This window comes from Pygocentrus nattereri, chromosome 9 (genome assembly GCF_015220715.1).
Source record: "Pygocentrus nattereri isolate fPygNat1 chromosome 9, fPygNat1.pri, whole genome shotgun sequence".
NCBI classification, from domain to species: domain Eukaryota; kingdom Metazoa; phylum Chordata; class Actinopteri; order Characiformes; family Serrasalmidae; genus Pygocentrus; species Pygocentrus nattereri.
The window spans coordinates 14,726,396-14,739,114 of NC_051219.1; the positions used below are offsets into that span (position 1 = coordinate 14,726,396).

General features: G+C 42.4%; 2 protein-coding genes across 4 annotated transcripts; one reads left to right on the plus strand and one right to left on the minus strand.

The window, feature by feature from the left end:
* The first annotated feature begins 1,563 nt into the window (after window positions 1-1,563).
* On the plus strand, window positions 1,564-7,046 carry nfe2 (nuclear factor, erythroid 2). The gene is made up of 4 exons (XM_017707934.2): window positions 1,564-1,802; window positions 3,867-3,945; window positions 4,091-4,243; window positions 5,146-7,046. Exons 2-4 carry the CDS (start codon window positions 3,898-3,900, stop codon window positions 6,349-6,351), a joined length of 1,407 nt encoding a protein of 468 aa, XP_017563423.1. The 5' UTR covers window positions 1,564-1,802; window positions 3,867-3,897; the 3' UTR covers window positions 6,352-7,046.
* Window positions 6,581-11,059, minus strand: hnrnpa1b (heterogeneous nuclear ribonucleoprotein A1b). Of its 3 annotated transcripts, none has more exons than XR_001858289.2 (12): window positions 10,925-11,059; window positions 9,823-9,942; window positions 9,578-9,724; window positions 9,283-9,493; window positions 9,104-9,199; window positions 8,926-9,015; window positions 8,652-8,711; window positions 8,337-8,492; window positions 8,097-8,246; window positions 7,936-8,009; window positions 6,759-6,824; window positions 6,581-6,677 (listed from the first exon to the last, which is right to left on the minus strand). XR_001858289.2 is itself a non-coding variant. In XM_017707935.2 (11 exons), exons 1-10 carry the CDS (start codon window positions 10,934-10,936, stop codon window positions 7,945-7,947), a joined length of 1,107 nt encoding a protein of 368 aa, XP_017563424.1. In that variant the 5' UTR covers window positions 10,937-11,059; the 3' UTR covers window positions 7,476-7,753; window positions 7,936-7,944. The 3 variants fall into 3 exon arrangements, 1 of the variants encoding a protein (XP_017563424.1); XR_001858290.2 differs by having other exon boundaries at window positions 6,581-6,693; XM_017707935.2 differs by lacking the exons at window positions 6,581-6,677; window positions 6,759-6,824 and adding an exon at window positions 7,476-7,753.
* Between the last annotated feature and the right edge of the window lie 1,660 nt (window positions 11,060-12,719).

Below are 12,719 nucleotides of genomic sequence, written 5' to 3' on the forward strand. Positions count from 1 at the left end.
ACAGCACCGCCAGATTTACCTCCAGGTGCTTTGGCATGTGCTCACCTCATTCAGAAGAAAAACATATGTGTAGTGTATGTCCATCTATTGCTACACACCCAAAATACGTCTGCAGTGTATGTTAAAATATTTCATCATAACCCAAACATTTGTGCAATGTGTGCCAATGTATTTCTGAATATGCAGAACATGTGTACAATGTATGTAAATGTTTCCTTATGTCCAAAATATATATGCAATATTTGTCAATGTACTTCTGCATATCCAAAATATGTTCAACACATGCCAAATATATGTTCATTGTGTGTCAATATATTTTCCCATAGCTAAGTTATGTTCAAATGGTGTTCATAATTTGTCAAAATTTGTCCACATCTAAGATATACATTTAATAAGTTAACGTATTTCCTCATATGTAAAATATATGTTCAATATAAGCCAGTATGTTTCTTGATATTCAACATATGTTCAACATGTCAAATATATGTTCAATGTGTGTCAATATATTTTCCCATAGCTAAGTTACATGTTCAATTTATAACACTGTTTCCTCATATCTAAAATCTATATGTGTCAATATAATTGCTTATATTCCAAAATATATATTCAAGATATGTCATCATATTTCCTAATCTATAAAATATTTGTTCAATTTATGGCAGTGTTTTCTGATTTTAAAAATATATGTGCAATGTATGTTAATATATTTCCTCATATACAAAATATGCATTCACTGTATGGCAATATATTTCCTCACATCTATAACATATTAGTTCAACATACAAAATAAATGGTCGATATGTTAGTATATTCCCTGATGTAGAAAGTATATGTTCGATGTATGTCAATATGTTTCCTCACATCTGTGACATATATGTTCAATATATTGTTCATATATGCATGTGAATATATTTCTACATATCTGACATAAATATGCAATATATTTGCACCACCATCACCTCTACATCGCTACTGTAGGTAGGCCCAGACTTGTGTGATTAAAAAAAATAATTATTTAATTATTCAGCAGAAACACAGGATTGGTCATGGAATGAATCACTTGCCACACAGTACGCTTATGATTTCAATTTACTGGATTCAAATGTGCACATCATTTCCACATGGATAAAATAAATCACATCAACAGAACTACTGCCAAAAGTTGGTCAATCAAAGGACAAACTTGTGGTGACGTAGACGTTATCACGTGAAGATTTTGTACAAGTTTATATCAAGTAGATTTTTTGTGCAATTAACCACCCGTCTCACAAGCCTGCAATGTGGAGAGGGAATTGGTGGAGATGGTGGGGAGGAAAGCTGGGTGGGTTGTGACTCTTGCTCACTACAATTCGTGATATAACTTTTTTGTGGTCATTTTGTGGAGAGCATAAATTTAGGAGGTCAGAGTGTGAGAGTTGCGCTAAGGACACGGGAGTGCCACACACAAAAAAAAAGTGTGGGAGCTTTACAGGAAAGTTGCTTACATCGCCCATAGACCCATCCCATTTATGCAAGTGAAGTGATAGCCAAAGCAGAAGAGAGAGAGAGTGAGAGAGAGTGAGTGAGAGAGAGAGAGAGAGAGAGAGAGAGAGACAGAGAGAGAGAGAGAGAGGTCGCTCACATGCACTCTTGAAGTTCAGAGCTATTGGTTCAAAACGAAGAACAAAGATTAAGACTGATTTGTGAAGCTCTCCTGCTGAACTTCTGGGTCACAGCACCATTTGCTTGTGGGATAATACGATATTTCCATTTTTTGATAGATATTCTACCTGAGCAGATGGGTCCAGGGAAATGCTACTAAGGTATGTCAAAACTATGCTTTGGTCTCAATGCTATGCATACTTCAAGGTTCTCATTCTACAGTGAAGCTTTTTTCTTTAATTGGTTCATGCAGAACTTTTGACGTGCGTGTGGCAAGTTTCAGGTGGAAACATCCTTTTGATCTAAAGCTAGGTTTGATCTAGGTTCACAATTCAAGTTACAATATTATTGTTTTATTGTACCAAATGGATCAGTGGAGATCCAGAATTCTTGGAACTGTTCTTACACTTTGAGAAATCTATTAAATAAACATCACTGCTGTTAAAGTTTATTCCTTGTTGCCAGATGACACCACAATGTCATATTTTACATGACCTATTTATATGTTTATTTACATATTTATTTATAATAAGGCCATGATTTCTGCACAAAGACTAAGCCTACGATTCTAAATAACATTTTGAGTTAAAAGTGCCATAACAATGACAACTATGTACTTCAAGAATTTGCTTAAACTTTAAAAAGGTCCATCACAAGACAAAATATCTATCCATTTAATGTTTTTTTCAGAGCCATAAGAGGTTCTTCTATATTTTTGCTCTGAAGAACACTTGCAGGCACCTTATTTTTAAGAATGTACGATTGACATGACCCTTAGAATACATTACTGGCTGTTGAAAATGCACTTTAATATGGACTGTCATGCATGAAGACCGACTTTGGAGGCAAACTTTCAATTTACCAGTCACAATAGCATCTGGCATTTCAGTGTGAATTGCTCAGTATGCCACACCTGATGTTGAAACAGGGCTGGTGTGTGAGTGCTGTGCCCTCAGAGTTTGGGAAACCAGTCTGAGGAAACCCACCAGACATGGTGCTAAAAGCAGGATATAAGACTTTCGTTTTTACTGAGTGCAGAAAAGGGGCAAAAGATCGTCAACAAACTTGGTAGTTGTAACAGCCGCGGACGCGGTAAAGAGAAGTTTCACTATTACTTTACAACACTACTCTTTTTCAGTGGTTTCTTACTTTAACGCTACATATTTGATTAGCAATTCAATTGGTGGATGAAAAACCCACTTAGAATACTTCCATCATTGGCAACAGAATAATTAGGTTTGCCATTTAAGGATGAAGTGTAATCATGATGAAGTGTATGAAGTTTTCCAACTACAGTGACCTCAGAATTAAATACTTAAATGCTTAAATAGTTAAATACTTAAATGGCAGGTGTGAAGCATATTCAATTCCACTGTCAACAATTAAAACAATTTCCTGTGACACTGGTGTGGTTAGGCCCCAGCCTACGTTTTCTGGACAGCAGGCTGGCTCCCAAAAGATTGTCTTATCAGGACTTGACACTACTGCTCGAAAGCTCAGCTGATAGGACGAATCCGACCCAACGGAACTCTGCGTGCCATGACACACCATGACATTCAGAGAGCGCGGGAAAGTCACTTAAATTGATACCAGAGGTTCAGATGTCTCTTTATTGACGACCTGGACACACTCGCCTACACCGGACATGCATCTTCTTCAGAAGTACCCGTGCCTGATAACATGATGATATGATTCCATTTTCCTCTGAAAAATGTGTTAAAATAAAATGTTTCTTTGCACTTTTTGGAATTCATTCCTGTATTTCTTAGACGCTCTGAAGGACCAGCAGTGATCTTGTTCTTTCTTAATGTCCATTTGGTCTCTGGCATCTTCTCATGTTTGGACGTGGTTTATTTTCAGATGTTGCATTCTAATTAGTTTAACTTGTGTGAGCAAAATGTGTGATGCATTACCCAACATGGGAAAAGTGCAAGAAAACGTACAGAGAATTAGAGCGCAGCCCAACAGCCCTCCTGATAACTTCTATCCTGACAACTGACAACAGAATTCTCTTCTTACTAAAGCTGAATGAGATGAATTTCTCACCAAACCAAGGGAATGAAAAGGACTTTGCAAGACCTTAAGAATCATTAGTACCTTAAATGTAGTATCTTAAGTAGTGCAGATCTTTTAATGTGCTTCAAGTTAAGCATTTCCTAGAAACCACTGGTTTGATGATTAAAGGCTTACTTAGTTTGTGGTGAAATGTTCACTGTATGTTCCAGATTGGAGTGCTGCAGCTGGGGCCTTTCCTGAATGTGTTCAACTGTAAATAGTCCTCATCCCTTTAGTTTCAATCGTGAGGTGAGTTGGTACAAATGGATAACAGAGAATATATTCTCATTCACAAACAACAAAAAAAATTTTGTTTTGTTGCTTAATTTAGACACATGGAATATTACATTTCCATGATTTGAGATAATGTGTTTTCCTGTTCTTGTGTCCTTAGGGACTGGCAAACTGTAACAGACTTCATGGGGGACTGTCAATGTCTACAACTCAAAGATTCAATGCGAGTGGCGGTTTCAGACCTACTCCCAACCCCCAGCAGTCAGAGATGGACCTGGCCTGGCAAGAACTAATGGCCATCACGGAACTTCAGGTCAGTCCATGGCATTAAAGGTTGTGACTCACACATTCCTCGTTTTCTCCAACCCGAAAGGTCAGAAAACACCAGATTTCAGGGACGGTCCATGCATATCAAACGTTTTTAACCCTAACCCATAATGCATTCTGTATCATTTCCCGATAAGACACATTCCTTAATCCTTTATTTTTGGAGAGCTTGTGGGGATCTACCTTAATGAAAAATCAAGGCCTATAACATTTAACGAATGCTGAATTCCCCCAAACACACTGATTTTGTTAAGATCTGCAACAATAGGCCAATTGAGTGATGCAAGGATAAAGGGAGACAGAGAAAGGGGGTGAGTGTCGTAGGTTGCCAGCAGCCCCCCTGCGCAGCACAATGGCCATCTGTTTCTATCTGAAACCTGAGCAGACCTAAGCGAGCCCTGCATAAGCTACGGGTGGCACACTCGTAGCAGGTGGGCTGGTCTCACAGTCTGCAACCTGCAGATGACTTCTGAAAAAGGTATTCTTGCTCTTCCCTGTGCCCTTTCTTCCATAACAAGAAACACAAAATAATTTAATTTTGTTGAATTATACTTGTTACCAGGCAACCTTGGAGAATCAGTGTCAAATTTGGTGCTGGAAACATACGTAAGACTGCTTGAGTAATAGTAGCGATTTAATACCTCCCTTTTTTTACTGCAAGAATACCCACTGAGGCTGTTCTGCCTATCCAAGCATCCCACAGAAAACACTTGACATTTAGTTTCTCAGTCTGAGTCCTTGTCAGATTTGACGATGGCCACATAGACAAGATAGGTTGAGCTGTGTTTCTTTACCCTGCTCCCCTGCAGTTCCAATTATTCACTTCCCCAAGATAAATAAATAGGTGCAACTTAATTGATGACTGATTTCACACTATTTGCATTGCAGGAATTTGAGGTACCCAATGAGAATCCTTTTGAGGCTGTGCCATATCTCTCAATGGAGCCTTATGGGAGTTTTGGAATGAGTCATTCGCTGTCCGAACCCAGCCCACCTGTCTGTGAAGCAAGCCCTGCTTCTGCTGCTTTTGAAAGTGGGTACATTGATGTGATGCCCTCCTACCAACGCTTGAACCCACACATGGAAATGCACTATGGACACAGTGGGGGTCAGATGACATCCAGGCTACTGCCAAATGCACAGTCCCTTCAGCCTGCCCCTCTCATGAGCCTCCTGGATCACATGAGCATGACTAGTACTGGCCAGGGACTCGGAAAAGAGGTCTCTGGACACCCGGCAGATGACATAGAATCAGACTCTGGTCTGTCACTGGGCTCGAGCCCTCCACTTGCCTCACCAGAGAACGCTGCACATGGGGTACCCATGTACCTTCCCCATAACAGCACTCTCAGTTACACAGACAGTGAGGCACAGTGCATTGGAGACCAATGTCGCATGAGGACAACTATACCCAGCTCTGTGGATTACCAACACAACTTCAGCTCTTACTCTGGACACTCCTGCTTCTCTGTAGCACCCAATTTGCAACATGCTCCACTACAGGCCCCCCAGTCCCAACAGCCAATAACTATGAAACAACTTTTGCCCACCACCCTGAATGACTTTCAAATGAACACCTCAAGAGGAAGTGCCTTCCAGGGATCTTACCCCAAAGCTAGAGGAAGCGGGTCTTCAGGACCACTCAGCAGGGATGAGCGGAAGGCGCTTGCTCTCAAAATTCCCTTCCCTCTGGACAAGATTGTGAACTTGCCTGTGGATGAATTCAATGAACTACTCAGCCAGTACACACTGAATGATGCCCAGCTGACATTGGTCAGGGACATTCGGCGACGGGGAAAAAATAAAGTGGCAGCACAGAACTGCCGTAAAAGGAAGCTGGAAAACATCGTACACTTGGAAAATGAGCTGGGGCAACTGAGGGCACAGAGAGAGCACCTAGCCAGGCAGAGATTGGAATTTCAGCAGAACCTCACCATCATTAAATGTCATCTCTCAGATCTTTACACCAAAGTGTTCTCCCAGTTGAGGGACGAGGAAGGACACCCATATTCATTAGACGACTACTCACTTCAACAGACTAATGACGGTAACATTTACCTAGTGCCACGAAATGCAGCACTTGAAGGTGATTAAAGTGTATAGAAAGGCTGCTTTTCTCCATTTTCATTAATGTATAGGACATTTTACATGTTAAAACAAGGGCCCAAAAAAAAAAAACGGTACAATTTTGGGGCTGGGCCCATGATTTAGTGCCTTTAACCCCCCTCCTCAGGGTCAGCCAAATATTACAGAACACTTCAAATAAACTCACTCAACCTGAAACATCCATAAGTTGTACACCAGAGAGAAGCACAAGCCATTGTCATATTAAAAGCTTTATTGAAATGAGTAAAAACTGGTTTAAAAAAAACAAAAAAAAAAAAAAAAAGTGTAAAAACATGTCCACCAGCTTCTTGGTCCTAGAAGAGATCAGAACTTTAAAAAGAATTTTATTTGAGGTGAGGAGAAGGGGGAAAAATATATATAAAGTTAAATTTTACCTTCACAGTGCCTGTAGAAACAAGCAAAAAAACCATTCTGGATTGAAGACGCTTCGCATCAAATTCCTAGAAAGAAGGAAACCAGATTATTTAGGCAGTTAAGCTTGATGCAACCCATAAGTATACACATACCATTAACACATGCATTAATCTGAAGGCACACGTATTCTTGTTAAGCTGTTTGTGCCAGTTCACCTCGCTCTGCAGTTACTTCCCTGTAATTATGACACTGAATTCAAAGTTGTGAATACTGTACTTGTCTACAATAAATAAAAGAGTCAAGTTCAACAGTAGTGAAGTCTGTTCTTACCTACAGGAGGCAATAAAGCCATTTTTGTTGCTGCCTGCTAGTCTTTGAGGCGACCTGTACTCAAATGCTCCCTGTTTCCTCCCAATGGCGATGGATCTTGCTACTCATCCCTCAGCTTGCTTCCACGGCTAGCCTTGGCAATACTGTAAACTAATCTACTTCAAGGCAACCTACATACAATGTAGATTGGGCTTGGGCACCAACTTGTAAAAGCATAGACTAAAACTTTCCATTAAGTAAACTGTTGAGAAACAGCCAATTGTGGAACTGAACTCCAATCAGGTGACAAGGTTAAAGCCCTTCTGTGGATATTCACTTCAGGTGTATAGCCAGCAAGTCTTCTCCATTGCTAGGCCTGTCTACATAACTCAAAACCCCAGACCCCAGTGACTTAAACAGCACAGCTCTTAAAAAACAGCAAGATTCTTTATTTCAACAACAAGATGGTTGAAAATGACATGATTAGTACTGACTGAAAATCTACATAACCTCAATTCATTTGGAATGCATTCCACAAAGAAAAAGATAAAAAGCCTGTATGGCAACAAAACTGAATGCAGGAAGTTCCACTCATGATATCGCTACTGTACAGCTCTTCTGATTGGCTGAGAAGATCTAGGGAGTAAACCTGCAGCTGCCCTGTCAGCCCTCTCGCTCTCCTGTCTCCTCTCCTAAGTACTGAGTCCTGTTGAACAATATGAACAACAATGTTAAGCTGCACACTGCCTATTGAGGCTTCCATAGATCATGTTAAAATTTAAACTTGACATGGGGGATCCAGAAGAAAACTACATTTGACAGACCATTTCCTAACTCATCTACAATAGCACCTAAACTTAAAAGCTATACATGATTCTTCATACGAACCTTTAAGGATTAAAACCGTCTGCCTCCCCCGGAGCCACCGTATCCTCCACTTCCTGAACCACCACCATATCCACCTGAGATAAAGATGGAAATTTTAGGTCATATATTCACTCCAACAGATGTGGTTTGTTACTTGCAAGAACAGTTTACCATTAACTCACCACCATATGGGCCACTGTTTCTGCCTCCTCCAAAGTTTCCTTTCATGGGGCCATAATTTGACTGCTGGCTGTTGTAGTTGCCAAAGTCACTGTAGTTGCTGCCGCCACCACCACCACCACCACCACCACCACTGCTGCCACCAAAGTTACCTATACACAAGAACCACATTATGCATTCAAACATGATCACCACAAATATGCAAAATGTCAAAAACAGCCTTTACACGCTGGCTGACTCACCACCTCCAAAGTTTCCATTGCCACTGTTGTAGTTGTCATAGCCACTGCTGCCACCACCATACCCTCCACCACCCTGGTTACCATAGCCTGGTCCTCCTCCACCACCCCCATAGCCACGGTTGCCTCCATAACCAGGACTACCACCTCCATAACCACCTACAAGAACAAAATTAAGGCAACATTTCCCCATCATACAATGAGCCTTAATATTGCCCCTTTCAGGAGAACAGTCATAAAAGCAACGGTCAATAGCCTATTCCATGAACATGTCAGTTACATAATCTACCAATAAAACTTGAGCACTGAAAAACATACCATCTCCAAAACCATTATTGTAGCCATCTCCACCTCCATATCCTCCACCACCTCTGTCCCCTGAAAGGCAGGATACAATAGCAACATTAAACCAGCAAATCTGGGGACAATATCCTTGACCATTGCAGGATAAATGCCAACCCACCATGGCAGTAAGAATTACATTCAAGGTTCTGTACAATTACAAGGCCCGTTATGCACATTTGGAAGTAATACTCGTTAGACCGCAGCACAAATGTATACTAAAAAGACATTATCTAGCGTTAATGCATACCTCGTCCACTAAAGTAACCATCTCTGCTGCCTCCAAAGTCATTGTTGTAACCTCCACTGCCATAGCGGCCAAAGTTTCCACCCCCACGTCCTGCATGAATAGAAATAGTTGACTTGATTACAATAAGAGGGACAAATGTCCCCACACACAAAAAAAAACAAACAAAACCATCCCTTACCACCTCTCGGGTTCCCTGAGAAGTTCTGCATCTCTTGCTTGGAGACAGCCTTTCTTACTTCACAGTTGTGGCCGTTTATTGTGTGATACTTTTGAACTAGGAATAAAACGTTACATTAAATCAATTTTAACCCATAAGCTTAGTCTTCCACCTGACCAGCTGAAACTCAAGATACTTACCAACAATGCGATCCACTGAGTCGTGGTCTTCAAATGTAACAAAAGCAAAGCCCCTTTTGTTTCCAGTCTTGTGATCAACCATTATTTCAATAGCCTCGATCTTCCCAAACTGATCAAAGTAATCACGGAGATGGGACTCTTCTGTATCTTCTTTGATGCCACCTACAAAAATCTTCTTCACGGTTGTGTGCGCAAATGGTTTGTTGGAGTCCTGGAACAAAGCAGCCACATGTTATAGACATACGGTTCAAGCCACACATCCAAAGAATAGGCTGTTCTGTCAGCTGGAACTCACCTCTCTAGAAACAGCACGTTTAGGCTCCACAAGCCTACCATCAACTTTGTGGGGGCGTGCGCTCATAGCAGCATCTACTTCCTCTACACTCGAGTATGTGACAAATCCAAAGCCCCTAGACCGCTTGGAGTTTGGATCCTTCATAACCTTTAAATGGATCATAAGCAATCAGATACAGATCTGGCAGATAGAACCTTCCTGTGCATTATACATTTAATAGTAAACAGCTAAAATAAGATACTCACCACACAGTCAGTTAGTGCGCCCCATTGTTCATAATATGACCTCAAGCTCTCGTCTGTGGTCTCGAAGCTGAGGCCTCCAATAAACAGCTTCCTGAGCTGCTCCGGCCCGCGTGGCTGGCTCTGGAAAAGAACGCAACTGTCTAGACAATCTGCACTTTAGGTCAATTCAAAACAGCACCCTGATAATTCAGTATTAAACCTTAAACTCCAACTATAACGCTGAATAATGGTCAAACAACGAGAAGACCGTTGGATGGTAAGCAGTATTAAAACCACGCAATCACATTTTGGTACAAGTGAGATTTGTACTTTGCAGGTTATACAGCCTTCTTTACATGGTCAAGCAGCTCCAAGACTGGTGGAGTCTACAGTACACAGCTTCCTACAGCCTTTAGAAAGCGGTTCTATTGTTACGCTGTCGAGCTCGTAACAATAGAACCCCTTTGGTGCTACACAGAACCATTTAGAAGGCTCGTCCAGGAAACTACACGACGCACTGGTCTATAGGAGAATTTGAGCACACAAATGGTTCGTGTTCATGAGGGCCACACACGCACCCTAGGCGACCCAGAGAAAGCCTCCGAGAGCGCAAGCTGAGCAGGGCGAGGTGAAGCGCCGTATCCGCCATGTTAACTCCGTCCACAGGCTACACAGCTAACCACACAATGGAGGAGGCCTCCGACAGCCTCCTTCCAACATCAACACACTGCGTCTAAGACGTCTCGTGAGAAGCAACGCAATGATACGACCTGCAATAACCTACTCAAACAGGACCTCCGGCCAGCATCAGGCCGGCCAAGCTACACTCCGCCATGCGGCCTAACGCAATCAAAATGGCGGCACTGAAGCACTCGGGTGGCGAGAACAAGCTATAGTCGCTCTCCGAGTTGCCCGGGTCCACCTTAACTGCCGTTACATTATACACTATTTAAGGTGGAACGGGAAAAATCGAACAAGAAGCAGGCGAATGAAGGCCAACGTCAGCCTCGTATTAAACAGGAAGCTTCATTCACAGCTCAACACTAAAAAGCGATTTCCACGAGCATCAAGGCCTAAACCACGCGTCCCCACACGCCTTGAAAAGCGTTTAAAAACGACCCACCTCCTTCGACATTTCTGCACAGCTGCTATTCCTGAACTGCGCCACAGAGCCCGGTTAACGAAAACGCCGAGGACGAGATGAAGCGACCAGCACGTTTTTATACCCCTCGCCCGCTTGACCCGCCCACCGCGGCACATGATTCGCTAGGAATTCCCGCCACGGTGCTACGCAACCTTTCTCTAGCTTCTGATTGGTTACGATTAATGTCAATCTGAGGACGAAGCGCTCAGATCCTCCGCAACCAAACGTTTTGCTAATGTCCGAACCGAGATACGTTTGCAGGCAGCATCAAAAGCGGCTGTTGTACATTTCAGTAAATGCTGAACGTATTTGAGACCGCACCAATATGCATATTGCACGCGACTAATATAAAACATCACACTATAAATTTACTATTTGAAATCATGTTGCCACAATAGACTTCTTCTTCTTTCGGCTGCTCCCTTTAGGGGTCGCCACAGCGGATCATCTGCTTCCATCTTGCCCTATCCACTGCCTCCTCTACTTTCACACCAACCATCTCCATGTCCACCTTCACTACATCCATAAACCTTCTCTGAGGTCTACCTCTTCTCCTTCTACCCGGCAGCTCCATCTCCAACATTCTTTGACCAATATATCCACTATTCCTCCTCAACACATGTCCTAACCATCTCAATCCCTGATGTAACCCTACCTTCACCTTGAAACCATTTGTCACTCAAACTGCACACCTCACCACTGTCTCACTATCCTCATACATGTCCTGCACCACCCTAACATACTTTTACATAACATACACCTGACTTCCTCATACAGTACCACTGTTCCTCTCTTGGCACCCTATCATATGCCTTCTCTAGATCCACAAAGACACAATGTAGCTCCTTCTGACCTTCTCTGTACTTCTCTACCAACACTCTCAACGCAAAAATTGCATCTGTGGTACTCTTTCTGGGCATGAAACCAAACTGCTGCTCACTGATCTGGACCTCTCGCCTTAGCCTTGCTTCAACAACTCTTTCCCACACCTTCATGATGTGGCTAATCAACTTTATACCTCTGTGGTTACTGCAGCTCTGCACATCACCCTTGTTCTTAAAAATGGGGACCAATACACTGCTTCTCCACTCCGTGGCATCCTCTCACTCTCCAGGATTTTGTTAAACAACCTGGTTAAAAAGTCCACTGCCTTCTCTCCTAAACATCTCCATACCTCCACAGGTATGTCATCTGGACCAACTGCCTTTCCATTCTTCATCCTTTTTAAAGCTGCCTTCACTTCCACCTTACTAATTCTCTGCACTTCCTGATCCACTATCTCTCCCCCCGTTGTCCTCCTCTCTCTCTCGTTTTCCTCATTCATTAGTTCTTCAAAGTACTCCTTCCATCTACTCATCACTCTCTGTTCACTCACTGGTACATTTCCCTCTCTATCCTTTATCAGCCTAACCTGCTGTACATCCTTTCCAGCTCTATCTCTCTGTTTAGCCAAACGATACAAGTCCTTTACTCCTTCTTTACTGTCCAGCCTCTCATACAGCTCATCATAGGCCTGAGCCTTTGCCACCATTCTTTTCGCTATGCGACTAGCCTCACAGTACTCCTGCCTACTTCCTTCATCTCTCTGGTTATCCCACTTTTTCTTAGCTGCCTTCTTCTTCTGAATACTCACATGGACTTCCTCATTCCACCACCAACTTTCCTTGTCTTCTTTCCTCTGAGCAGACGAAACACCCAACACATTTTTTGCCAGTTTCTCTCACCACCTTAGCTGTAGTTTCCCAGTCCTCAGGTAGCTCCTCACTGCCCCCAA

Coding starts and splice junctions, on each gene's coding strand:
- hnrnpa1b (XM_017707935.2), bottom strand. Junction 9,494..9,577: donor AACGTGCTGTTTCTAGAGAG/GTGAGTTCCAGC, acceptor GCTTTGTTCCAG/GACTCCAACAAACCATTTGC. Junction 9,016..9,103: donor CTCAGGGAACCCGAGAGGTG/GTAAGGGATGGT, acceptor CTATTCATGCAG/GACGTGGGGGTGGAAACTTT.
- nfe2 (XM_017707934.2), top strand. CDS start 3,898: ATGTGTTCAACTGTAAATAGTCCTCATCCCTTTAGTTTCAATCGTGAG. Junction 3,946..4,090: donor CCTTTAGTTTCAATCGTGAG/GTGAGTTGGTAC, acceptor TTGTGTCCTTAG/GGACTGGCAAACTGTAACAG. Junction 4,244..5,145: donor TGGCCATCACGGAACTTCAG/GTCAGTCCATGG, acceptor TTTGCATTGCAG/GAATTTGAGGTACCCAATGA.